We start from the raw sequence: 24,539 nt of genomic DNA, 5'->3' as shown, positions 1-24,539 counted from the left end.
AATAGTATGTTTAAGAGTAATAAATTCATTAGGTGCAAATTATGGCTAATACGTATAAAAAAACGAAACTCAATTGCGGTATATATTTATTATTGAGTTTTCCTACAATTGTACATTGTACCTTAATAACTACAATGCTTCTATTCATTTGTATAATTACTTTCTGTATACTTTACATAAATAATGCGTATCTTAGCAAGATTTCATCGTTTGATATTGTATAAGAAGTTGGAAAATTTATTACAGATAAACTGATTTGTTATATAAAATATGGACGATGAAAATTCTATTACGTAAATGTTAATATTCTAAATTTTTTTATTTATATTGTATGATATTTTTTTTCACAATCTTGTATTTCTGTACTAACTATGGTTTTATTTGTATATTATGATAAAATAAAAGGCATTTTTCTTTATTAAGTGCTTATAACTTAGGGAAAATTAAATCCGCATTTAGTAATATCAAATAAATTTTCAATTGATGTTAGCATTTTAAGCATTAAGTAAAAAAAGTGAACAGACTTATACATACATTTCACAACAATACATATATATTAATTTAATATATATTTAATCATCTTTTTTCCTTTCCCAAATATTGTAGATAATAGTATTTTATTAATATCAAATAATTTGCATTTAATTGATCTCAATAGAACGAGTATATGTCATTCGATTTGATTTTAAATCTCAGATCATTTCTTCATTTTATTTAGTTTATTAAATCGCAGATTTCTTTAAATATATTATAGCTAGTGATCCCATTAGATTAAAGTTAAATGAATGTACATTATTTATATCTATAATGTGATATGTGGAAATATACTATTATTCAAGAAGTACTCCAATATGGCAGCATAAATTAATTCTCAATAATTGATACCCAAAACCAGTTGAGTTGTTTTCTGAGAAATTCCTTGAGAGCATGTTATTTTGAATATAAAAAAATGACAAAAGCTGAAGAATTAATAGTTGAACATCTTACCACACCGTACCGACAGTATTACATTGTAATTGTAGAAGACTAGATCTCTTTTTGTCTGCATAAAATATGGAATGACCAGCATTTCAATCTTACTATGTAAATATATAATTATTAAAAAGAGTGAGGAAAGTGACGAAAGTATCAAACTTTCATTACTGTTCTGACTGTGTTTTCTCAACTCGCAATTAATCTTCCTTTTGTACATTATATTATACATATATGCATACAAAAATGCTCAATTATATAGAAAAATTCTATTAAACGTGAACAAGGCATAGCTATGACTGTTACTTATTATATAATTTCAATTATAAACTAGAGATATTCAATCAACAAATTTTTTAGTTATAAAATAACAAAGATAATTCAATACTCCAAACTTAACAAGTATATTCGAAGATATGGTAGCGGAATGTACGCGATTTACATAATAATGTAACGATTAGAATATGAGAGAGTTAAAAAGACAAGAGTCGAAATAACGCAAGAGCAAATTAATCGTCTCGAGTATGTAAAATTTAAAATATAATTTATAAAAGTGTAAATTTTGTGCAGTCAAATTTCAAATAAAACGATTATTTATATTTGAATTTACTAATAAATATTTTTTAGTTCATCTCTATCCGCTCGATTATTTGGCTTAGCTGTGTAAATTTTAAATGACATTTGATAAATGGATTTCATATGTTCTCACGTTCAAGTGATCTTGTATATCGATTATAAAAAGTATTTCTTCTCTTAATCTCAAAATATCATATATCCATATATCAAATATCCATATATTTAAACTGATATTTTATTTCACAATGAAAATTTATATTTATCTTAATAATTCACCTATGCCAGTATTAACGAAGTATTCTGATGATAAAAACGCACTTCTTTTTTTTTGGTGCCAATACCTAATCTTAAATAAAATCAAAATGTAATAAAATTTTTATGTTTATAACTTTCGTTGACTGTAAAAAAATGTAAGAAGTATAAACAGAAATAGAAATATAAAAAGATTTATGTTAATATTAAGCATGCAAAAATAATCGAGTGTACTTGTTAGCTTAGTTTTAGATAAAAAGATATGCTGAAAGACTGTTCTTACGTACATTTCAGAAATAGCATTTGTTAAAAAATGTATACTTCGAAAATATTTGATTTCTGAAATAGAAGAATAGATTAGTTTAAAGTGTTAAATAGAAAGTCAAAAATTCTCTACAAGATATTAATTTTCTCTAATGTATTATATTCACCCTCCCGCCTCTTCCCATATCACAAGATGATAGTATTACTTTTACCAAAATTGGCAATTGCTCTCAAAATCCTGGTTCCATCCTGACTGATAACACACTGCTTAGCATATCACGAATCTGTGCCACCTCTCTCCTACTTCTCGCTAGCATATCCTCTAATCTCTTATTCTCTTGTATAATCTTCTCCATCTTTTTCCGATATTTCCGTTTGTTAGCGTAACAACAACAATCCGGACAGTTTTTACCATGCTTACAATCTTTACATACTTTACCTTTGTAACAACAGACTTGATTATCTTCCGTACAAGAATGATCACTAGATGCCGAATCTTCCGGTGCGGTTTGAAAGCGTTCTAATCTGTTGATAGATTCACTAACATTTGATGGCGAAGGCATGTAATCAGATTTACTAAACGAAAATCCTGTCTCCGTTTTTAATTCCAGATCGTTTTTATCTTCGGCTGGATCGAATGATTTCGATATATTTAATTGTGCACTATCAGTTACGTCACTCGATACTTCAATATCTACATTAGGTTCTATTATTACTATACTTGGTATACTAGACCTAATAGGACTTAGATCGCAACAATACATTGCGGTTGTATCACATACTCTAGACTGTCTTTTGAGACTTTTCCTCTTTTGCATTAACGTATGCTCTTTACTTTCAGCAATACGCATTGCACTATCACTAAATCGCCTTTCATAAAATAATTTATTCTTTAGAAGTTTAGTGTCACACGAACCATCGCTAGCCCTTCGAGTATCAGAAAATTCGTGTCTTCTAAAAATTGTATTATGTTCTTGTGCCCTATCATCTATATTTGTGCCACTTTGAGCAATATTTAAGCTATTCAAGGTCTCCCGATCATCTTTTAATAATTGGTCGGTTTCAGAAAATTCGACAGTATCATCAAATGACAATTGCTTCGCTAGCCTTTTATCATACTTTGAAAGATATCGGTGTTGGAATGTCATACTTCCTTCTGGAGACAATTGCTTTAATTCTATAGATTCATCGACATCCAGTGAGTTATTATGATCATTTACTGAATCGTACGTAAGTTTTGTACCCCCATCGGTAGATATTTCAATTAAATTTCCGTCGCATCCGAAAGTAAATGATTTTTGCCCTACAAGAGAGAAAAAAACGTTTCATCAATTTTACATAGCAACATAAATTAAATGTCAATATTAAAATTTATTTGCATCAGATTTCTCATTTACCTATGATCATACGCTTGTTATGCATATCAGGGCTTTTGGAACGTGGCTGTTCCAAGAACTGTCTATTATCAGGAGACAGCACAGAGAATTTTCCATTTTGATGTAATGAACTGTACTGGTCATAATTATATAAACTCGTATCCACTTCATGGCTATCATGTTCTCGCAAGCGTTCCATAATTTTTTGCACAATTTCCGATGGGGCTACATATGGCGATCCTTTGAAAATACAGAAAAAAACAAGATATATCATATGTATATTCATTAATGATCAATAACACTAATTGCCGCAAAACAAGATGCGATGCATGGAATGCGAAAAATACATCAAATGAAAATAGAATAATACATATGTATTCTAAGAACAACATCTAACACGTGCATAAATTCCATCTATGGTGTATTTTATACAACTGGATATTTTCTTTTAAACGGCTAGATTGTTGCACACGATTCAGAGAAAATTAAATATTATTTTAAGATACTCCAGTGATAACGGGATTAGGAAACACATTTCGATTCTATCACTACTAGTTTGAATTTGTGTTCTTAATACATTAGTACACATCACTGTATTATTCTTGCATACTATTGTTCATGCAAAATTAATTTAAAACTTAAATCACATATATATAATTAATTCATATCTACAATCCGGTAAAATCCATTTTTGTTCTACTTTATATAAGATTATTATTGAGCATTTGGAAATTTTAGAAGCAAGTTTTGTAATAAATACAAAAAAAATAATAAACTTCTACATAAAAATAATATAAATATTGTATGTCGACTAACGCATAAATAAGCAAAAACAAGAAGCTGTAATGTAAAATAAAAACCAAAAAAATATAAATAAAAGAAAACAGCTATGCAGTTCTAGATAAGTCAATTAAACTGGTTTTAAAAAAAGATACATTAAAACAGTCTTGACTACTGATTCTTACGCGAGACTTACAAAATTACTTGATCCAGAGTTTCTGCGCTGTCGGACACGTGTAGGAGCGTATAATGCGCTATTGCTTCCTACAAAATTATTATTCTATATGGCAAAATGTTTGCGGATACATTTTGTACCCAGAAATATAAATTGGATTTTTATAATCAATATTATAAAAATATTGTTAATTCATTTGGTGATAATACTAAAGATACAAATCATAGATATAGTAACTATAAAATTCTTATTGTTTTTCACACGTAGAATGATGAATTTCAGAGTTCACTATTTCCAAAAGAAATTAATTCTTCTTGAACATAGTGTAATCGTACAATTATTGCTATTGAAAACTTTATTTTACCCGTTAGGCCTCTATATCCTAAAGATATTGAATCAAAAGATTCGGTGGTCTCCTGTTGCTGCTTAAGAAACTCGTCTACGGCGATGCCTCTTAACGACGATGGCTGTAGGAACCTTCTAGGAATACGAGAAATTGTACCGTTTTCTTGCTGACTGGCCGTGGAGCCGCCAAAGCCAAGATCGAACAGAATCGCTGCCGGATCTGCCTTTCGCAATTCTAATAAACTCTCGACGCTACTGCAGTGACTACTGTCCGACTGAAAACTCGCATCTCGCGCCAGTCTCTGATGAGGAAGTGAACTAAAAAATAATTCAAATGGATATTCGTGATTCAATGTTGATTGTTGTAACCAACTCCTTGATCATGAATAATACTTCCTTAATACCTTGGTAACACCGGTGTATTCATTGCTGCAGAATTAGGAACATTAATAGGCGCTGATATGGTCATGCTTGGAGACTGTAAATCCTTAGAAAATGGAATGTCCTTAGGCTCGGTTGGTGTTAATGGTTTATGCTTATGGCTCGGGCTACGTTCTCGACACTCGCTCGCAATAACAATGTCTGACTTTGCGGTTGATGGTATGGAGTCAATCCATTGTTGAACCGGTCCGCCGGCACGTCGCCTCATTTCCCAAATTCCACGCAACCAATCTGTCACTTTTAGAATAGTTTCCTTGCCTACATTCTCTAACAAAGCGTACGGGATGGTCATAAAATCGGTCAATCATGTATTAATAATTAATAAAATTATACATATAATAATAAAGTAATAATCAATAAATAATGATTGAACAGACAAACGGTATCAATGTGATTATAAATGTTAGACTATGACATTCTTAAGCCATGGTAAGTTTATTTATAACATAGAAAGGTCAAAATGCAACAAATGATAAGATTGTGCAAAGTAATGTTAAAATAAATATAAATATCATCACATCATGAGATATAAATATAGGATATTTATCTGTCTACTATTTTTACGATACAAATTTTGATTGAAAACATGATAAAAAAAAATAAAGTAGAGATAATTCACACAGTGTTTCTACTTATATATAAACATAAAATCCCTTCTTTTATAATTTGTTTTATTACAAAAATATTCCACGTTATCTTTGAGACCATAATACCAACATGACAATTAAAATATGCACAAACTAGTATAATATAACATATGTGCTTATAAATTCCATCTTATATTCGCTATTTTTTCTGATATTTCACTATGAAACTGTAGAATACGAGAGTCGCATAGAATCTAAAAAATGTTTTAAGGTGGATTGCGTCTAGCACAATTTTAATGTAAACATTAAAATGATAATGTCGATAAGAAAAGCGTGTTTCTGCATATTCACATAGTTTGGGAATGACGTCAAATGTGCGAGAAGCTTTGTTACCACGATAAAACTCGAGATTTATCCTATCCATCGCATAATTTCATCGAAATAATATGATCCAATCGAGTAAATACCTGGGTCCATATCCTGTCGGGCAGCACAAGGACAGAATATTATGAGAAATAGAAGGGGGGGAGAGAGAGAGAGAGAGAGAGAGAGAGAGAGAGAGAGAGAGAGAGAGAAAGAGAGAGAAAGAGAGTTGCATGAGAGCACGTGCCAAGAAATACGCAACGTAATAAACAAGCCCGATTGCATTTATGCGCGATTACGAAATCACGAAAGAGACGGAAAACCCGCGCAATCGGACGGGACGGGACGGGACGGGACGGGACAGGACGGGACGGGACGGGACGGGACGGGACGGGACGGGACGGGACGGCGCGGCGTGCGTTTACGTATACATGTATATATACAAGTACCTTCAATCAGGCTGATGAGCCACACCACGCATTGACGGCGATATCCCTGTGTACAATCAGAGCAACTCGAGGTACATGTTGCGCGCCCGACGAACAATTTGCTTGCGGCGCGGAGCGATTAAGACTGCTCGGTCAGTTGATCCGTGGCGAGTGCGCGTCCACTTGTCACTTGTCAGCCGTCAGCATCCACACTGCTCCGCACGCCCGCCACGTCATGTGTACAGTATATGCTTGGAGATCAGTGGCGGATAGATCAGGAACAGATTCTCGAGGCCTTCTAATCGACAAAGTTTCCATAGCAGGGATGGCAGAGAGAAGAAACTCAAATGAGTCCAAAATCGAATTCTGTTAAACAGAAAAACAAAGCTAGCTTATTGTTAATTCGTTGAAGAAAAAAAGAGAGACTTGAACATAAATTTAATAAAACATTAGATCAATATACAAATTTCTTATAAGTCAAATTAGTTACTCGATCATTTTTTCCATAAAGTAAAAAGCAAAGATGGAAGTATAAATTAATCCTTTGCTAAAATTAACAATAAAAAGTGAAGTTGATTTGAGAAAGAGTATGTATATAATTAATTATAGAACGAAGAATATTTGAGTTCAATTTTTATGCATTAGACAGATTTCTCTCTTTCTTTCTCTCTCTCTCTCTCTCTCTCTCTCTCTCTCTCTCTCTCTCTCTCTCTCTCTTTCTGCTCCAAATGCCCTTTAATAATTTGTGAAGTAATCACATTGCCGCTCCATGTGGCTCCATCCATGATTTATTCAACGCTCTGCTATACAATATAGAGAACAGAGAGTGCTGCCAGCTGTCACTCGAGATTCGAGATCTGTATTTCGTCGACAGCTTTCAGCTGTTGATAACAGGTGATGACTTGAATGCAGAATGTTGAGCCTTAAATCACACGCACACTGATGTATTACTTCTCATCCTTTGTACGTTCTGCACAAAACAGACTAGACATTAATCACGTTTCTACAAACTGAAATAAAAAATAAAAATTTATCGAGTCGAGCATTGTGTCTTTTATTCTTGCAGTCAAGAATCTGATGGTTCTCGCTAAACGTGGTTATGTACAAGTAACAGAACTTGGAAGAGAGAACTTGGATTTCTCCTCTTTTCCAAATCTTTCTTCGATTTCTGAACAAACAGAAAATCAGTTTATTGACAAGCGGAATATCTAGACGCGATGCATTCCAGCTGGAAACGAGACCGCAGTCTGGCGAATAGCTGCGTCCTGCGAATGGCGCAGTCAGGCACGCGGACGCGCCGTGCTGGCCTCACAGCTGATGCGCGGTGACGTCACTACAACAAAGCCATGCGCGCTCGCCGTTCGGTACTCGGCTCGGCGGCGAAGCGCGAGCGAGTCGCAGGCAGCGGACTGAGCGGACGCACACACCACACATTCGGCGTCCGTGGACACGACGAGGTGCGCCCTGCGCCGTCTCGGTGTTAACGAGCTGCGAGTGTCGCTCCAGTCCGTCGTCATTATCATCGTCGTCGTCGTCGTCGTCGCCTGTCAGGCCCAGGATGCCGTTCATATCCAAGGACTGGCGTAGCCCAGGCGAGGAATGGGTCAAGACAGTCGAGGGATGGGAAAAGAAGAAGATCCTCGAATGCGCCAACAACAAAACCCTCTCGCTTCTTCTACGGTATGTCATTTCATTATTGTTCCTCTGCTCCATCGAACGCTCTCGCTCTCGCTCTCTCTTTCTCTCTTTTTCTCTTCCTCTCACGCTCTTCCCTGTCGCCTTCGTTCTTTGTCCGTTTCGCGATTCCGCGCGGTACACAGCTGTTACTTACGTTTACATCGATCCGACTGACAGCTCCGTTTGTTTACATGCGAGCGCGAGCATTATCGCGCGCGGGCTTAACTACTCGCCGATTTCATTTGTTTCGCGAAAACCAAGTGCACCCGAGTGCGTAGTCTTATCTCCTTTTGTTTTATGTCTAATGAACGATGAAGATGGAATGAAAGATATTATTACTTGGGGCACTCTGGTGAAATTCCCAAACACAGCCTCTTCTTTGCAGTTCAACTAATGTATGCAACACTCTCTCTCTCTCTCTCTCTCTCTCTCTCGTTGAATTGAAAACTAAATATATAATATTAATAGGTATTTGAAGTTGAGGAAAAGGATAGAAACGGTTTAGTGCAGCGACAAAGAACTAGTTACCATTATTCACGATCTCTAGTACCGAGAATCGAATTTTTCTTTGTGCTTACTACACGTTTGCATTTTGACTTCTCTTTCGTTTGGCAGCGCATCATAGTTTTCATGATGCGAAACCTGTAACAGCAGTATAATTAATTCCATGCAGCGCAAACGTCTAACTCAAACAAGATAAGAACAAGTTAATGTTCTTGATTGCTACTCGAGTTTAACGTTAATAACGTTCACCAGCTCGTGCTACAATTTACGATGATCTGCAGGCTGACGAACAAGCAGTGTCCTTGCGCGAGTCGATTGCTGATCCTGCGGCATGACCCGCAGCCGCGGGTGATACCATGTTATCGCTCACGCGAATCGTGATACAGATGATTTTCAAGTTTGCGTGCAGAGTAACGCATAACATTATTCAAATTGATCTGCAATACGTAATACATGTAATACGCAACGCAAACTTACTATGTTTGTTTCTCTTGACTCTTTTATTTTTCGTTTCAGAAATAGCCACCAAGGATACATGGTTATTCCTAAAATACGAATCGAGATTCTTTTATTCACTTTGCGTCAATTCTACTTCGAGCCGAAAGCCGAAATATCAATATTATAAAATAATATTGAAATAAATACATCTGAATATAAAACTGATCTTTCGAGAGAGTGGCAATTGCAGGAAAACGTGCAGTAGAGATAGGACAGACCTATTGTATCGTCCAATCTTCACTTTTCATTATCTCATCGTTCTTTGGATTGACATGATTGAGGCTCGAATTGATCGTCGATGCTCCGCGCTGCGGCTTGTGGGTGATGCCATTTCTCGTCGTATTTTTCGTCGATACAAAAGTAGCTTTATGTAAACGTTACAAACATATTTCTAAAATAAAAAACGAGATTTGTAATATTCCAACTTATAGACTTAAACTGTTTTCAGTTGTGTTTTACCCTCAAATTAAAATTCTACTTAATTCGAAGGCAAAATCCAAGTAATCTCCCGTTAGCGACATTAATTATGCATCTGACATTTTCTCAATTTGCAATAGAAAATAAATCTGAAAACTTGTTTCTCTCTTTAGTACTACTGATCGGAAATAAAAACATAACTTTGCAGTCACTTCGACGTTGTATCACGCGCAAAAATCAAACAAGGCTCGCTCGTATCGAAATCGATTCACGTGCGTTTAGATTTTTATCTACGCGATCAACCTGAACGTTTTGCATTAGGATATTGATCGAAAATCGCGAGAATGGTATCGTTGTGTATAAAAATGAATCTACTATTTTCTTTTATACATGCAACAACGTTACATCTCGTGAAAGAGTTTACACCATGAGTTAGTTTCTTAACATTTAGTTTTCTAAGAATTAATGGATGTTAGTAAGAATATTAGCCTTACTAACTAAGTCTGTATTGTTTTTCTTCTGAGAAAGAACGTTGATTCCACTTGAGAGTATTCGATAATAATAGTAGTCGATATGTTTGAACTGCGTCATATTCTTCTAACATCTTGATTTTTAAAGGAAATATATATATATATATATATATATATATAGAATTTAAATTATTAGCTATAGAACGCATTAATTTTAATTTAGTTCTTTCAAAATTAAATCGTCACAAGTAGATTGGAGAATACGTGTATACTGAAAATAAGAATAGTGTAGTTAATTTTAAGATATTAAAATGTTTTGTTCTTGTCTCTATCTTTAAACACTTAAAGATGCTTTTAAACTTTTTCCGTAAATAAAACACTATGGATTTAAAATACATAATGTTTTCAATCCGAACACGTAGTGTTTTGTTTATTGAAAAAAATTTTAAACTTAAAACATCTTTAAATATAATATTTAATTAAATATAATATTTAAAAAATGGAGACAAGAACAAAACATTTTAATATCTTAAAATTAAACACTTCTTTTTTCAATGTATATAAATGTAGAAATTCTTTTCTTCAAGCAAGAAAAACACTGATTTCATCTATGACTATTATTAATAAACATAAAATAATTATCGTATTTCTACTTTATCTTTAATTTTCTAAAAATGTGTAGTTTATAGTGTGATACCACTTTTAAAAATAGATCTCGCCCAAGCAGGAGATATCGAATGTCTATAAAAATTCTTTGCTAGTGATAGAAATTAAGTTACATATACTCCAGTTCTATGTATCTTATTTCCTGAAATTGTTCTATTACTCATTTTTCGTGAAAAAAAAAAAAATGTTATGATGACCGCGAGAGAGAGAGAGATGCTGTTTCAAAATTGAAGTAACTTAAGACTATTGTTTCGAAATTTAACTAATTTTTATGCTAATGTGATTTCAAGATTCGATTATATTATTATAGCCTACAATTATACATATATCTCAAGATCTGTCAAAGACATCGACATATCGTATGTCCTCGGGTCGACCGCCGATCGCGCGTCGCGATTTCTTCGGCCGGATATTGAGCCCATTGTGCTAGTTGCACCAGTTGTGTTTGTGGCCATGACAGGCTTAGATAATTAGAATCGTGGCACATTCATGCAGCCCGTGTTCGCGAGCGCGCTGTCAAGAATCGCAGCGTGATTCTTTGTTTCCGCTAACGCACACTGCATTTGGAAGCAGCTGTACGCTGTACCGCGTAAGTCGTAAGTATAAGTAGAGAGGATAGAGAGCGAACGTGGCAAAGTAGACACAGTGCACTGGTCTATGCTATGCTATGCTAGAGATCCCGGATAAAACCAAAATATTTTCATACACTTGTGCAGTTTTCTCTCGGAAGGAAGCAACAATCTATAGAGATCTATCTTTCTTTGCTAACACTTCTCTAACAAAATTTCGTTGGAATTGACGTTAAACTATAAGTCCCATATGACTGTATATGTGCGCATCACAGGTATATCTGATCGAGAGAAGTCATCACTATCCACTACGAGCAATAGGACTAATTGTAAGAAAAAGAACAAGTACCGCGTAAACATACTCCTTCCAGCAACTTATTATTTCTCATAAACATGAGGGCAATACAACACGATCGATTATTCTTACCATTTGCGCATGAATTTCGCTTACAAATTCGACTCAAGAAATCACGAGAGAGTGATGCGAATTACAATTGAATCATTTACAGGAACCGCTCAGCGCCACTGTAAAAAGAAATGTGTTTTATCCTTGTCTCCATTTTTTAAACACTTAGAGATGTTTTAGTTTTAAATTTTTTCAATAGACAAAACACTACGTGTTTGGATTTAAAACGGATAGTTTTAAAGCTTAAAGCGATTTCATCATTTTGTTTTCATCCAAATTCTCTTTATTTGCAAATTTTGCAAATGAAATAAAAGTCAACGTGTCATTTCTCGCTTATGACGTCACGATTCCAACATGACCTCGGCGATTACTCAGGAGCTTTAAACAACTTTCCAAAGCTGAGATTCGACTGATTTTTTGCACTTGGTCAAAACTTTTCTCTCTTGGTAAGTCAAAGATGTTCGTCGTTTTTTCTTAGAAGAAATACAATACAGCAACTCGCAATACATCAATTGACTCGAAATACGAACGTGATAATTGTTTCTTATTATTACGCTTCCGTGACGGCTGACAATTTTATAAGATAGTAAAACGTTCTGTAATGCTACTTCTGCGTATTATCTTTGTACAATAGTCTCGACTAAAGCCGAGCCACTTCTTCGTTCTCACCTGAAATCTGATAATTAGTTTGCTCCAAGTACGATCGATAAACACAAACATTTGACGCTTAACGTACCCTTAATTGCAATTTAACTCCGTAACTCCAACTAACCGATAATTGTTACATATCACACGTGAGGCGTGAAAGTTCATTAATTTGTCGAAAATCCGTTATATAGATTTGCAACAACGTATTTTCTAGAAATAATTGTGTACATGAACATCTAATGTTAAATAATACATAATTAATTACATTAATTAATACATTGCATTAATTAAACATGTTAAATTGCGATGTTTATAATTATTTGAGATCAAAATTTAACAATCCAACTATTTATACAGAGTATCCCAGAATGATCGCCAAATATTTCGTGTGCTGGACTAACGGATTGAACTGAGTCGAAAAGTCCTTTATCATTTTGCAATTTTCGCAATAGTTAACAAGATATTAATTACTAAAAATTGTAGAATATTAGTTTTCAATAATTTTTTACTCAAGTACTATCAACTTCACAGAAAAAGAGCATGTAACAAAAATTGTTTATTGCGAAAATACCAAAATTATAGAGGACTTTTCGACTCATTGTCAGTTTAATTCTAACAACCGCTCTACAAATACACGAAATATTTGGCGGTCATTCTGGGACACCCTGTATATATAATTATTTACATTTTATATAAGACTATTATAAATTTGTCTGTTTACTTACGTGTCACACACTTATTTTCGTTTATTAATAATCCGTTGGAAAACGTATTTAAAATACAGTCGCACGAAACTCTTTCTTTCGCGCGATGCGGATATATCATGTATACTGCGTTTATTTCTGTTAAATTGCTACCAGACGCTGGCGAACATTTGGCATTTATTATTGTTATTTGGAATATTTATTTTTCAAGTCGTGCGATCTCGCGTGTCCCTTGCATTTCTAATTAATAATTCTAATAATACGTGCATGCGTGTATGCGTGCGTGCGTGCGTGCGTGTGCATGCGGATTTTTTTGCGAATGCAAGTCTTGAGCATCTACACAACAGGCAACCTACAACACTTTCATTAGTACATTGCGTTATATCGTAAATATGATATGAATTATGTTAATTCATGCACATTGAATATTCCTGTTATTAACGATATGTTATCTATTTTTAGAATAAATATATAATATTCTCTAGTAATAGTGCGATATTATACAGTACAGAAATATTATACATAATGATCTAATTTTAAATTTTCTTAATTATTAATATGGTTTTTACAATGACTATTTCGTAGTTTACATTTGTAAAAATGCAAGTTGTATGAAAAGCAGTATTTCAGTTTTATTATAAAATATTCAAGATGCACGTGTTTTGAATTTGACATTCGTAATAATTAATTGAAATATTACTTTATGATATTTCTGTACATTCTTGAGATGTTTGAATTTTATAAAGGAATAACTATCAATATATCATGTGAAACGCAATGTTGGAGTTTCGACAGAGTGCTCGACTTCGTTGCGCTTTCTCGCACTCGCTGAAAGAAACCGTCTGGCCTAGCTATTCCTTTTCCTTCACGTTAGATAAAAACGAACTACGGGATTAAAATTAAAAGTTAATAGAGTTTATATCGGAAGCTTTTCTTCGAGAAATTAGAAATATCGCTGAAAGATAAAAATTCAATAAAATATATTATGACTATCAGGTTATAATAACATCAGTAATATAAATTGTTTGACATAATATTGTTGAAAAGAATGTGGTCTATCAAGTCGAATAATTTTCAGCAATGCCATATAAAATTGCACTTATAGGTCCGTATATTCACAGCTCTCGTCTATCGATAAATGCGCACATTTCTATTTCTGAGATTCTGTAATATATGTAAACTACAATATATGCTAAATGCACACATATCTTGATAAAAGTGGAGTGTAAATGCGGATAAATTTTAATACATTAGTTAAAATTGACTGTATATTAAAATTAAATATTTATACAATTTCTTTAAGAAAAATATATGAACAAATCGTATACTTCCGACATTTAGCATTGACAATATTGCGAATCCTCTTTGGATTTTCCTATGCACAGGAACAATATTTTCGTCGATGAAGATACATTTTCACGAACCGCTGAAACAGCCGATTTTTGAGTGGTTCATGAAAATGTATATCTTCATAGGATCAGATATCCTTTAAGCGCTAGATCCTTTAAGGGTTAGATCGAATTCTCAAAACGGGAAACTACTGACGCGTGCAATCATGCATCTTGCTAGTGCGGAAGTAGGTCGCGACCTAGCTATCAACGTGACCTGCGCCAATTCGCAATCCCCTCACAGGGTATATGTACCTCATGCAGCCTTGATAAATTCGGTTAGACGGTGCGGCTTTTTCGTACATGTGGATTCGACTCGATGCTGTCGACCACGATATTTTACTTTCGCAGAACGCAGCAACGACGGTAACTCGGGAAATGGTGCAATACAATGAAAGCGTATCTTGTATTTCTTTTTATTTTTGTACGCTTAATAAGAGACTTTCCTTCAATCGCTTCAACTTTATGTATCCCTTCACATCTTCCAAATAAAAATGGCAAATATAGAGTCTCGTAGAAGAGTCATCCTCAAACAATAAAGAAGCAATATCGAGAGAATTCGAATTCTTTTTTCCAAGAGAAACCTATGAGGAATACATAACTTATTAAATTTAAAGACACATATTAATTTATAAAAAATATCTTTGTACTGGGATCGGGGTAGACTTGGTTGTGCATTAATGGGGTACCTTTTCTGCCGATACTATCACACCGTGCACGCATAACGATTTTAAATCTTGATACAGTTTGACGTTGACGAAATGACTGAAAAGTACGCGAACTGTTGCGGAAGAATCTAAAAGCTGGTTTTCTCCATTTCCCTCGTCGACTTAACACACACGGCCGATGCGACCGCACCATTATTTCGATGATTCAACCGACGTATAGCCGTCCTACGCGCGTTTTCCCAGCTTGGAAACGGGATTAGACGTGGTGCGCGCACCATGAAAGGGTCGGTGAACTCGAACTGGAAGTAAAAGTTTCGTACCGGCCGATTTCTATATTCGCGAATTAATTATTCGCACATTGCAAAGTATATGAAAGTGCCGTCAATGAAAGAAAAAATAGATAAAAAAGATTATCAATAAGAATATACGTACTTTGTGTTTTACCAAAGCAGCAGTCTAACATTTTATGCTTGTTTTGCTATTTCCTTTATTTTTGGCTGAAATCCTTAATTGATATATGTATCTACCTGCATGTCTATACATCACCCTGAATCTCTTGTTTCATAAGAGCTTCTTGAAAACAGCCTTGTTTTTCACATTTTGAAATGACAAAATTTATCAGACAGTCAACAATCAAACTATATCCGATTCGAAACATATAATCTTGTACGCGAATCTCTTTAGATATTCGTTACCAAATTCTATCATTCCGCCGGATTCCATCTCCGCATTGCTATACTGAAATCTGTTTTTCAACGACACGTCGTCGAGTCTCTCAAAATTTGCTTTTTTAACAATTTTTTATTTGTATGTATCCAACTCGACTGTTTTATATCGTAAAAGTAAACGGCACAATGATGATAGTTCGAGTGCAGAGAATGCATTTGTGTACATCAATCTCCGTATATTGCAGAGACCTAAAATAACCGACGTCCTTCTGCATCTCGGAACTAGAAAGAGAATAAAGGAATGAAGAGACCGCAGAACTTTCTAAGCCTATCTTCTATCAACGTATTGTACTTATACCTTTGTGAAACTATGTCACTCACAATCGAGATAATATTTAACGAAGTAAAAGCTTCTTATTATTAATCATAAAATCATAAAATGTCTAAGATTATAAATTAAATACTTTTAAAACGCAAAAGCCATTGTTTTTAATTCATGAATTCATAAACATTTTATTCATAATTCATATACTGTTAATGTTTGATTCAACATCATCTACTCCGGTTTATTATTAGAATAAAACGAACAATCTTGACACCGTGAATAATATGACGTCAATCCGTATATTCCAATATATGATATTTGTCCTTCCACCCTCAAGCCATAGAACATTGACGTGACATTGATCGCTCCAGTTGCAAGTTATCGGTATTACACAGTGGAAGATTTTCCGCATTTACGGTTCGTTTTTTAACACATGCATCTACAATTGATCTTGTAATGAGCGCTACAAGTAGTTATGTAATAATCCTATGGTCTGATGGTACGAGATCTCTCTCTTTTTCTCTGACGATCATTCCTGCAACACATATAAGCTTATTAATATCAAGTCCTCTATAGGTGATTCGACAATCTTAATCACCGAACCCGGCAATTTGAAAGAGAAAGGGCAAGGGCACGCATCACCGATCGATATATTAAAATGAAAAAATGTTTTCCCGTATCTAGTCTCGTTCATTCTCGCGGAAAAATCACAAATACGTCCCGCACGCGAGGCTGTTTGTATATATATGCGAATATATGCACGAGTTAACATACAAGGTCATCGTTGCGTCCCTATAATAGAACGTTCGTCGCCGTTACTTGCGTAGACAGAATGATAAGCGCGACAAGTGCGACGAAATGTATCTAGACATTAAAGAATAAGAAAAGAATTATTTTAAATATTTTAAAACACTCGATTCGAAGATTCATATAAAAATTTGAAACGATATAATGGTAAACTTTTCAAGATTTAGCAATAATATTTGCTACAAGTTTTTAATGCACAAAAATCAAATTTGCATTTCTTCATTCGAGAAATAATATTTCTTCTCTATAACAAAAATTATATAGAAGAATCTGTTATAAATGATAAAATGAAGAAATGAAGAAATAATATCTTTCTCAATCTTTATATTCGAATCCGAACGTAATTCGCTATATTCTTCTACAATTGAAAATGAAGAATTTTATACCCTTGGAAAGAATCGAGTTTCTATGCAAGTATTTTTATAGCTGAAAGTTTTTATAGTATGAATAATTGCGGAGAAGAAATCGGAACACATTTTTATATGCAGCAGAACTTGATTCCTTCGTATCGTAGACTTCATATTTTAAACGGATTTATAAAAGACTGAATTCAATAAGTATTGATCGCGAGTGTTTTAAAACTTCTAAATTAGAGCAAAGATGGCCGCAATTCGCATCCCAACTTTGCGCGATTTAATCTCCGGCATTTTAAAAATGAGAATGAATCTTATGCATGTTGACGCATGTATTCGAACTTTTTTTTTATAAATAGAATGCAGTGTAGTGACAGTTAAATAACTAACGTCGCGTCTATTAAGAGATTATAGAGTCATCCTGACGTATAAACGCGCAGAGCCTAATGCGATTTGCTGCAGTTTCGATGCATTTTTCCGCTTCCTCCAATTTCTCATGTGTTACAATTGAAATAAGAATGTTACTATAGTTCGATGAAAGTGACTGTTAATGTCTATGCAAGGTGTGTCCACCTTAATTATGATCAATGTATTATAAAGCAATTACGATCTTTGTGAACGATGGTGAAGGTACCACTCTCGAGACGGATTCGTTGTGGTCTGTTTAAATGTGATTATACCGTAGACACGAACGCCTACGCGTGTTTTTTCCTTCTTTTTTGTCGAATACCAACACGATGATAATATTAGTAACTCACAATCACTTAATAATAAAGTGTGTTTACTTTTTTCAATTTTTTCAAAATATTATACAGATAAAAATTAAAAATTCATTGTTTCTTATTGAAAATGATATTAGTTATATTTAGATAAATAGCAAGAAAGTATAGTTTTCTTTGTAAGAATATTTAAAATCGACATTATATTATAAAAATTGATAATTATTATCCGAGTATCTATATTATTATCATCTAAGCTTGAATTAATTTCAACTATAATAATAATTATTATTATTGACCTTATATATTTATTATATCATTAGTGTAGAAAATTTTTTAGAAATATTTCAGTAGGATATATTCTTACAAGTATTTTGTGAAACAAAATGCTGTATACGAAAGACTGTAAGAAAACAAATATAAATCCTACGAAGTTGTTTCTTGAACATTATTTTGCCACGATAGTCTTTCCGTAGTCGAACCGAAGCTAACTCCGTTGAGTCGTAGCAGCCGCGAGTTCGCTGAAACCGGTCGCGGTGTATTGTGCCATAATTGGGATCCGTACATTAGTACTCTCAGCATCTTGCAGGAAGTATCTTCTTCGCATTTCCATTGGGCATAAGATAAATAGGTTTATAAGATAAATTATTCGATAGATAAATAAAATAAATAAAATTTTTGTTATTATATTTTATATCATGTAACTGAAATTGAAAGAAGCGAATGGATCAAAATTTTTAGTTTAACTTTTATAGTTTAATTTTTTAGTCTTTTTTTAATTGCAAAAATTCTACGTTTGCGCATTGCTTCTCGTTTCAATAAATTCTTTAAATTTTAACGAATTTAATGATGTATTTAAAGAATACTTTTTTTTACAGCGGCGAAAAAGATGCCGGCGATAAGAAAGAGAAGGACAAGAAGAAAGGTGCGTAGCGTAGCCTATATTGAAAACTTGAGACCTTATCTATTCTAGCCGATGTGAGGCCTTCGTTAGCTATAATTATAAATTCAAGTTTATATTGTAGACTTTTTCCTTCTTCGTGTTTCATTTTGTTGCGATATTAATAATTTGAGTTAGATGTTTATCGAAGATCTTCAAATAATATATATATATATATATATATATATATATATATATATATATAATAATTATAATATATAGAGATCTAAAAAAATAATTTTTTTGTCGAGTAATAAGAGCAGTTTTTAATCAAACAATGCACCCATAAAGACGACGATTGAAATAACGAGTATTTTTCTTAAATTTCAGAAAATGCCGTCCAACCACATTGTCACATCACGTTGAAATGTACACGCGAGGTGAGTGACTCCTTTTGGCTTGGTCTTAATTTAGACACAACCTTGTGCAAGAGGAAAAAGACTACGATTTACCCGATAAAGACAGGTTGAGTGTAGTAAGTAAGAAAAAAAGAGCAAGAGATACCAGTAACAAACTGTCGACGAATCTTCTAAGTATCTACCTATACTTAGACGTCGTAGCGAGCGGAATCATTCATTATCCGTTTCTAAATTTACAGATCGCTGGCTTCAATGGCCTGAGCGACGCCTTGAAGAGGCTGGATTTCCTATCCGCTGTACACGACTGCCGTCGATTCAATTACATAGTCCGTCTCCTGGATCTCTTGGTCAGTCATAGAATGGGCGGTCTTAGCGGATGCGCTCAAAGAGTGCTTTTCAATATGCTCGAGGAAGTCGCTCTGGAAGGTAAAAGGGTTTTGTGCTTACAAAACTTGTAAAAATCTTTAAATAATCCATTGTGAAATTTATCTAACAATTTCATGATATTTTTCTACTTGTCAATATCTTTTTTTCCTAAAGAAAGAGAAAAATATTAATTTTAGTTATTCATGCTGAATTGATGGTTGTTTTAGTGTCACTGTCGCAACAACAGACAGGAAGGCTGCGGCGTCTTATAGAAAGAGTTCGAGCCTTTAGCGCTGGTTGCTGCTGGGGTGGCAGACCCTTGGGTTCCGTTATCCTGTGGGAGAAACATAAAGCAGCTCTGGAGAGAATATTGCAAATCGCTTCGTCAATCACTATTACCCAGGTAACGTAATAAAAAATTACATAAAAGTTAGGATGGAATGATTTCAAGGAAATTCGTGATAAAGGTTGATCAATAACAAACGAGTTATTATAGCCGGACGAGGAGCAGCAACCTCAATGGTCGGATCTGCCGCCTGAGTGTCGTCGAGAGATCCTCCTACGCTTGAGCGACCCTCGAGACATCGAAGCTTCTTCCGAGGCGTGCGAACACCTTGCCGTTTTAGCGCAAGAACAGCGAATCTGGCGCGAGCTTGCCCAATATCATTTTACGCCACAGCAAATTGCTACCACCAGACAGAATAATCCTGGGAAAGATTGGAAAACCATATTCACTATCGCTCGGAGGTACGGCTATTCTTTTATACGCGATTGAATTGAGATTACTGCATCAGTATCATTTAGCATTCGTAACTTTGCATTTGTCAACATCATATTATACATTTTCTACATGTCCTTATTCTGTCCAGATTGTTCGGATTGCGAGAGGAGTATGCCGAGATGATACAGTTATGCCGTAATTGCCGCTGCTTATTCTGGCGGTCGCTGGGTCATCCCTGCATCGCAGATCAGGATCCTGCGTTTCAAGAGAAACTGGCGGACGTCGACCAAGCATCTCTCCATGTGCCGATCCCTCCGCAGACCTTTCTGAAATTTTTCTCGCTGTGAAAGCTTTCGAGACACGACTATATCGTAAGAGCTCGTAAGAATGAATGGTGTATGTACGGAAAAAAGCGGAAACTGCGACGCAACTGCCGCTATGAATGATTGCTTGACGGGATAAATGCTATACGTATGAAAGAAAATAATAGAATGACGTTTAAAGATGTTGCGCTGCATTTAGAGAGACTCTAAAACGTTACCTTCTGAAAAAGATATATTTAACTCGAAATATATTCTCTATTTGTTCTCTCAATATACTGTATGAACCTGAAAGATAGATATCGGTATTAGGAATACGTCCTTTGAGAAATTCGACGCCGACCTTAATAAATATCCAGAGGCCTACTTATCTAATGAACGAGCTTCAGTATTTAAAAGGCTCAAAAGCTGCCCAGAGCCAGAAAGACACAAAGACACGTGTGCCTGCACAAACGTCACACGATACGTGAATCAATATCCTCTGAAGTTCTAATTTTAATTGCTTCATAATTAATAGCTCAAGTTTCGTTGAGGAATAATCTTTTTCTCTCTCTGTCTTTGATCGTTAAGTAATATTCCCTACTGATTTTCACTTCATCAGGCTCATTCTGTATCTTGATCGAGTGCAATTGGTATTTTCTGATCGGAATCTTCCGTGTAATATGAGATTCCTGATCTGGTTTCCTTTGCTTCGAGATTCCTGTGGCGTGGATACGTTTTAAGAATGATTAGGGAGGATATTTTCATTATCCTTCGAGTTACGGTTGTAGAGAGTAGAAGCTAGTCGTATAACAATGTTATTTGCAATGAAAAAAAGTCGCGTTTAGAAAGATCGCGTAAGAATGATTATTGATTTATACTAGCATGTTTTTTTTCGATATTATTCAAAGTCGACAAATGACTATGTGTGGTTATGCGGTAGCACCCCTCGAGATACGTCTTCGCTGATAATAGTATCAGTCTTTGCAAGTCTTTCATCGATTTATTAAAATGTTGACGAGAAATCTCGAAGCAGGTTTGATTTTCTGCAGCGAGAGCCATTTCTCTTGTTGCTTGGAACGAGCTCGATCCTAATTCTTATCAATGGAATGAGAATTTCATTTTCTTGCGATTGCACTACTGCAATGCGAAAGAACTCTAAACGTCAAATTTATTATTGCACGTATATATTTTTTGTATACAATATCGACGAAGACAATCGAGTCTATCCTTTTCTTCCATTATTACAAAACATTTCGATGACGTTAAGATATAACGCGTGAAAAAAAAGAATGTCGTACAAGAGCATTTTTTAAATCTTTTAATTCAATGTATACTCATCGGTGCAACATGGAAACACTGTTTCTTGAACGAACATATATTCAATGCTTTTCGTGATTCTATTGCATTTCGGATTTGCATTTAGATTAATTGACAATTTTGATATTCACGTTATTTTTACTTTTTCCAATGGTATTATAAAATCAGGGAATGGAAGTTACTAGTTATACTTGTATAAGTACATAACGCCGTTATGTACTTATCGTTATAATCTCATAATAACAATTTGTCAATAACGAATTTTTGACATGACATCAGGGTTGGAAAGTCGATCGTTACTTGCAATGAGTTGAAAGTCACTCGTTACTAAAAAAATTAACTCGTTACTTTTTAGTCATTATTTATAACGAGTAACGTTATTTTTCAAAGAAACTTTCCCAACCTTAGCGCAATCTCAGCGTTTAATTAGTTATTATTAGTCATAAACAATTACAACGTTATGATCAAACTGTTACTATAAAACATAACGGAACAGTAACTCTTCCATCCCGTGCATAAAACATCCATCCAAAAGACATTGCGCGTCAACTTTAATTCATAATGTATTGTATAAGCTACTTTTGTGCAATATTTTTTATTTATCCTTTCTCTTCGCGCTTCTTTTTTTACTTTGTCGCGATGTAACGAATGTAATTCTCGATCAATATGTCGCAGGAGAGCTCCAAGAAGCTTTTCTTCACTTAGCAAAGAATGGATTAAAATGATTGAAATTTTTTTCTATCCGAATGCGTATTTTAAATAGCGAATACTTTTTTTGAATTTAATTGGATTCAATTGGATTCAATTAGATTCAATTGGATGCAATTGGATTGAAAAACATTTCCTATTCAAAATTTTGAATTGAACAGTATTCACAATTGTGTTTGTGTGCACAGAAAAAGCTAATATTATTTTTAGATTGAAAGGCATAGAGATATGCTTCATACAATTCTATAAATGAATAAAAATGCATTCAGAAAAGCATTCATTTTAACTTTCGTGAATCAATATTTCTGAAAATCTGAATCCATTTCAACTCATTTCAATCCATTTTCGTTTGCTGAGCATGCAAAAATCACGTTACTATTATGAGTTTTCAAAGGATTCAATTCGACGGTCGTCCGAGCGTTGTGATGAATATGTACATTAAGGATATCTTCCAACAAGACACATGTGATACGGTGCATCATTACATCCTTTTGTTCACCCTTCCTTTTGTTAAACAAGAATGAGATGTTCACTGGATTGTATTGAATCGCTTTTTGGAAGCTACCCTAAGCTATTAAGTTCTAAGTCGTTGTAGTTGTAAGAATTAACCAATCGCAGGAAAATATTTGATTGTGGTTGGTCAATTCTTACAACTATAACCAGTTACAACTACGCGTATGCAATTGTAGAATGGGCTGTACCTAACTTACAAAGTACAAAACGTGAATAATTATTATTGTGTCAATCAAGAGCAGATGCATACAAGGACCTCAGAATCTTGTCGTCGCTTATACAGGGTAGAGAAATAACGTACATTTGAACTTTTGGTGTTTTGTATGTTCATTTTGCAAGATAGGCCCTATATTTGCATTACTTATCATACGATGTTCAATGTTGCGTACACACGTTTATTCATTCAAGCTTTAAGCCGTCGACGTGTTTCTAAGAAAGACCTAAGTTATAATGTATTAATGAAGGAAAAAGAAAAGAGAAATTGCACTGCTGTGTACCTAAATCGGAGAATGAAAAATCATACTGCCAAAGCCGGATGCTATTGCATTTACACCAGAGACAATGCGGCGTTTATGCAAAACCTTTTCTGCGCAGCGACAAGGAATGTTTTTTTGATATTCGTCGTTTTATTCGTAGTCGAAACTTGCAAACCGCTACATGACTTAAGATGTAAACCTAGTCACTAAGAAAAGGCGACTCTAAAAACAAGTGGCGGCAAACTCGAGAGAGATATATATTCGAGAATCATTTGGCAGCTCATTATGTACTATATTAATTCAACGAATTTGGTCTCTGTAAGGTGTGTACATATAAATATATGATTATATCGAAATGGATTCTTGTGATCGGGATTATTTTACTTACGTAAGCAGATGTGTAGAGCAGTGTTGTGCAATGCTTCAAAATAAACTTTATTTAAATATATATATGTAAAGTGGCTAATCGATTAATGTATCCTCGTCTTTGCGAAGTATAACTATATGTATCTTCGACGAATGGCAGTCGTTCGACATGTTCACGGATCGGAAATTAAATCAATTCGCGTTCGTATTAATTTAATTTTCATGAATTAATGCGACATGCGGAGCATCTCGTATCACATATACCTCGCTCTGAGGTCGCCGCTGAAGTGATGGACCATGATGGACCAAATGGACCAGAGAAATCTGAGAGGACATGACGGTCCAAAACCTATAACCACAAAATTAAATATTGCCGCGCACTACTGCCCTCTGACAAAGTGGATGTAAACTACATAGCAACATCC

General features: G+C 34.4%; 2 protein-coding genes and 1 long non-coding RNA gene across 24 annotated transcripts; 1 reads left to right on the top strand and 2 right to left on the bottom strand.

Annotated features, from left to right (window-relative positions):
• Positions 1-69: 69 nt before the first annotated feature.
• On the bottom strand, positions 70-7,805 carry olf186-M (Ki-ras-induced actin-interacting protein-IP3R-interacting domain olf186-M). Of its 8 annotated transcripts, none has more exons than XM_087414682.1 (7): positions 7,318-7,805; positions 6,236-6,925; positions 5,145-5,448; positions 4,760-5,058; positions 3,462-3,680; positions 2,232-3,367; positions 70-2,139 (listed from the first exon to the last, which is right to left on the bottom strand). In XM_087414682.1, the coding sequence occupies exons 2-6, from the start codon at positions 6,414-6,416 to the stop codon at positions 2,295-2,297; spliced, it is 2,076 nt and encodes a 691-aa protein (XP_087270808.1). In that variant the 5' UTR covers positions 6,417-6,925; positions 7,318-7,805; the 3' UTR covers positions 70-2,139; positions 2,232-2,294. The 8 variants fall into 8 exon arrangements, with proteins under 8 accessions (XP_087270808.1, XP_087270814.1, XP_011051047.1 ...); XM_087414688.1 differs by having other exon boundaries at positions 2,277-2,420; positions 2,504-3,367; positions 6,236-7,736; XM_011052745.2 differs by having other exon boundaries at positions 6,236-6,248; positions 6,581-7,736.
• Positions 7,806-7,888: 83 nt separating this feature from the next.
• LOC105144138 (F-box only protein 32) lies at positions 7,889-20,924 on the top strand. Its single transcript, XM_011052843.2, has 7 exons — positions 7,889-8,239; positions 18,925-18,971; positions 19,317-19,366; positions 19,585-19,771; positions 19,939-20,114; positions 20,208-20,458; positions 20,581-20,924. The coding sequence occupies exons 1-7, from the start codon at positions 8,118-8,120 to the stop codon at positions 20,777-20,779; spliced, it is 1,032 nt and encodes a 343-aa protein (XP_011051145.1). The 5' UTR covers positions 7,889-8,117; the 3' UTR covers positions 20,780-20,924.
• LOC105144112 (uncharacterized) lies at positions 9,257-24,499 on the bottom strand. Of its 15 annotated transcripts, none has more exons than XR_015547793.1 (11): positions 24,379-24,499; positions 20,553-20,758; positions 20,135-20,418; positions 19,840-20,045; positions 19,491-19,764; positions 16,201-16,702; positions 15,607-16,124; positions 15,196-15,473; positions 13,140-15,090; positions 12,503-12,624; positions 11,720-12,435 (listed from the first exon to the last, which is right to left on the bottom strand). It is a non-coding gene; the product is annotated as an uncharacterized LOC105144112 (long non-coding RNA). The 15 variants fall into 15 exon arrangements; XR_015547783.1 differs by having other exon boundaries at positions 24,137-24,482; XR_015547791.1 differs by lacking the exon at positions 24,379-24,499 and adding an exon at positions 20,974-21,878.
• Between the last annotated feature and the right edge of the window lie 40 nt (positions 24,500-24,539).

Source organism: Acromyrmex echinatior, chromosome 16 (genome assembly GCF_024713525.1).
Source record: "Acromyrmex echinatior isolate Ae372 chromosome 16, ASM2471352v2, whole genome shotgun sequence".
NCBI lineage: Eukaryota > Metazoa > Arthropoda > Insecta > Hymenoptera > Formicidae > Acromyrmex > Acromyrmex echinatior.
The sequence above is the reverse complement of the archived record's forward strand: the minus strand, read 5'-3'. Positions and strand labels throughout refer to the sequence as shown.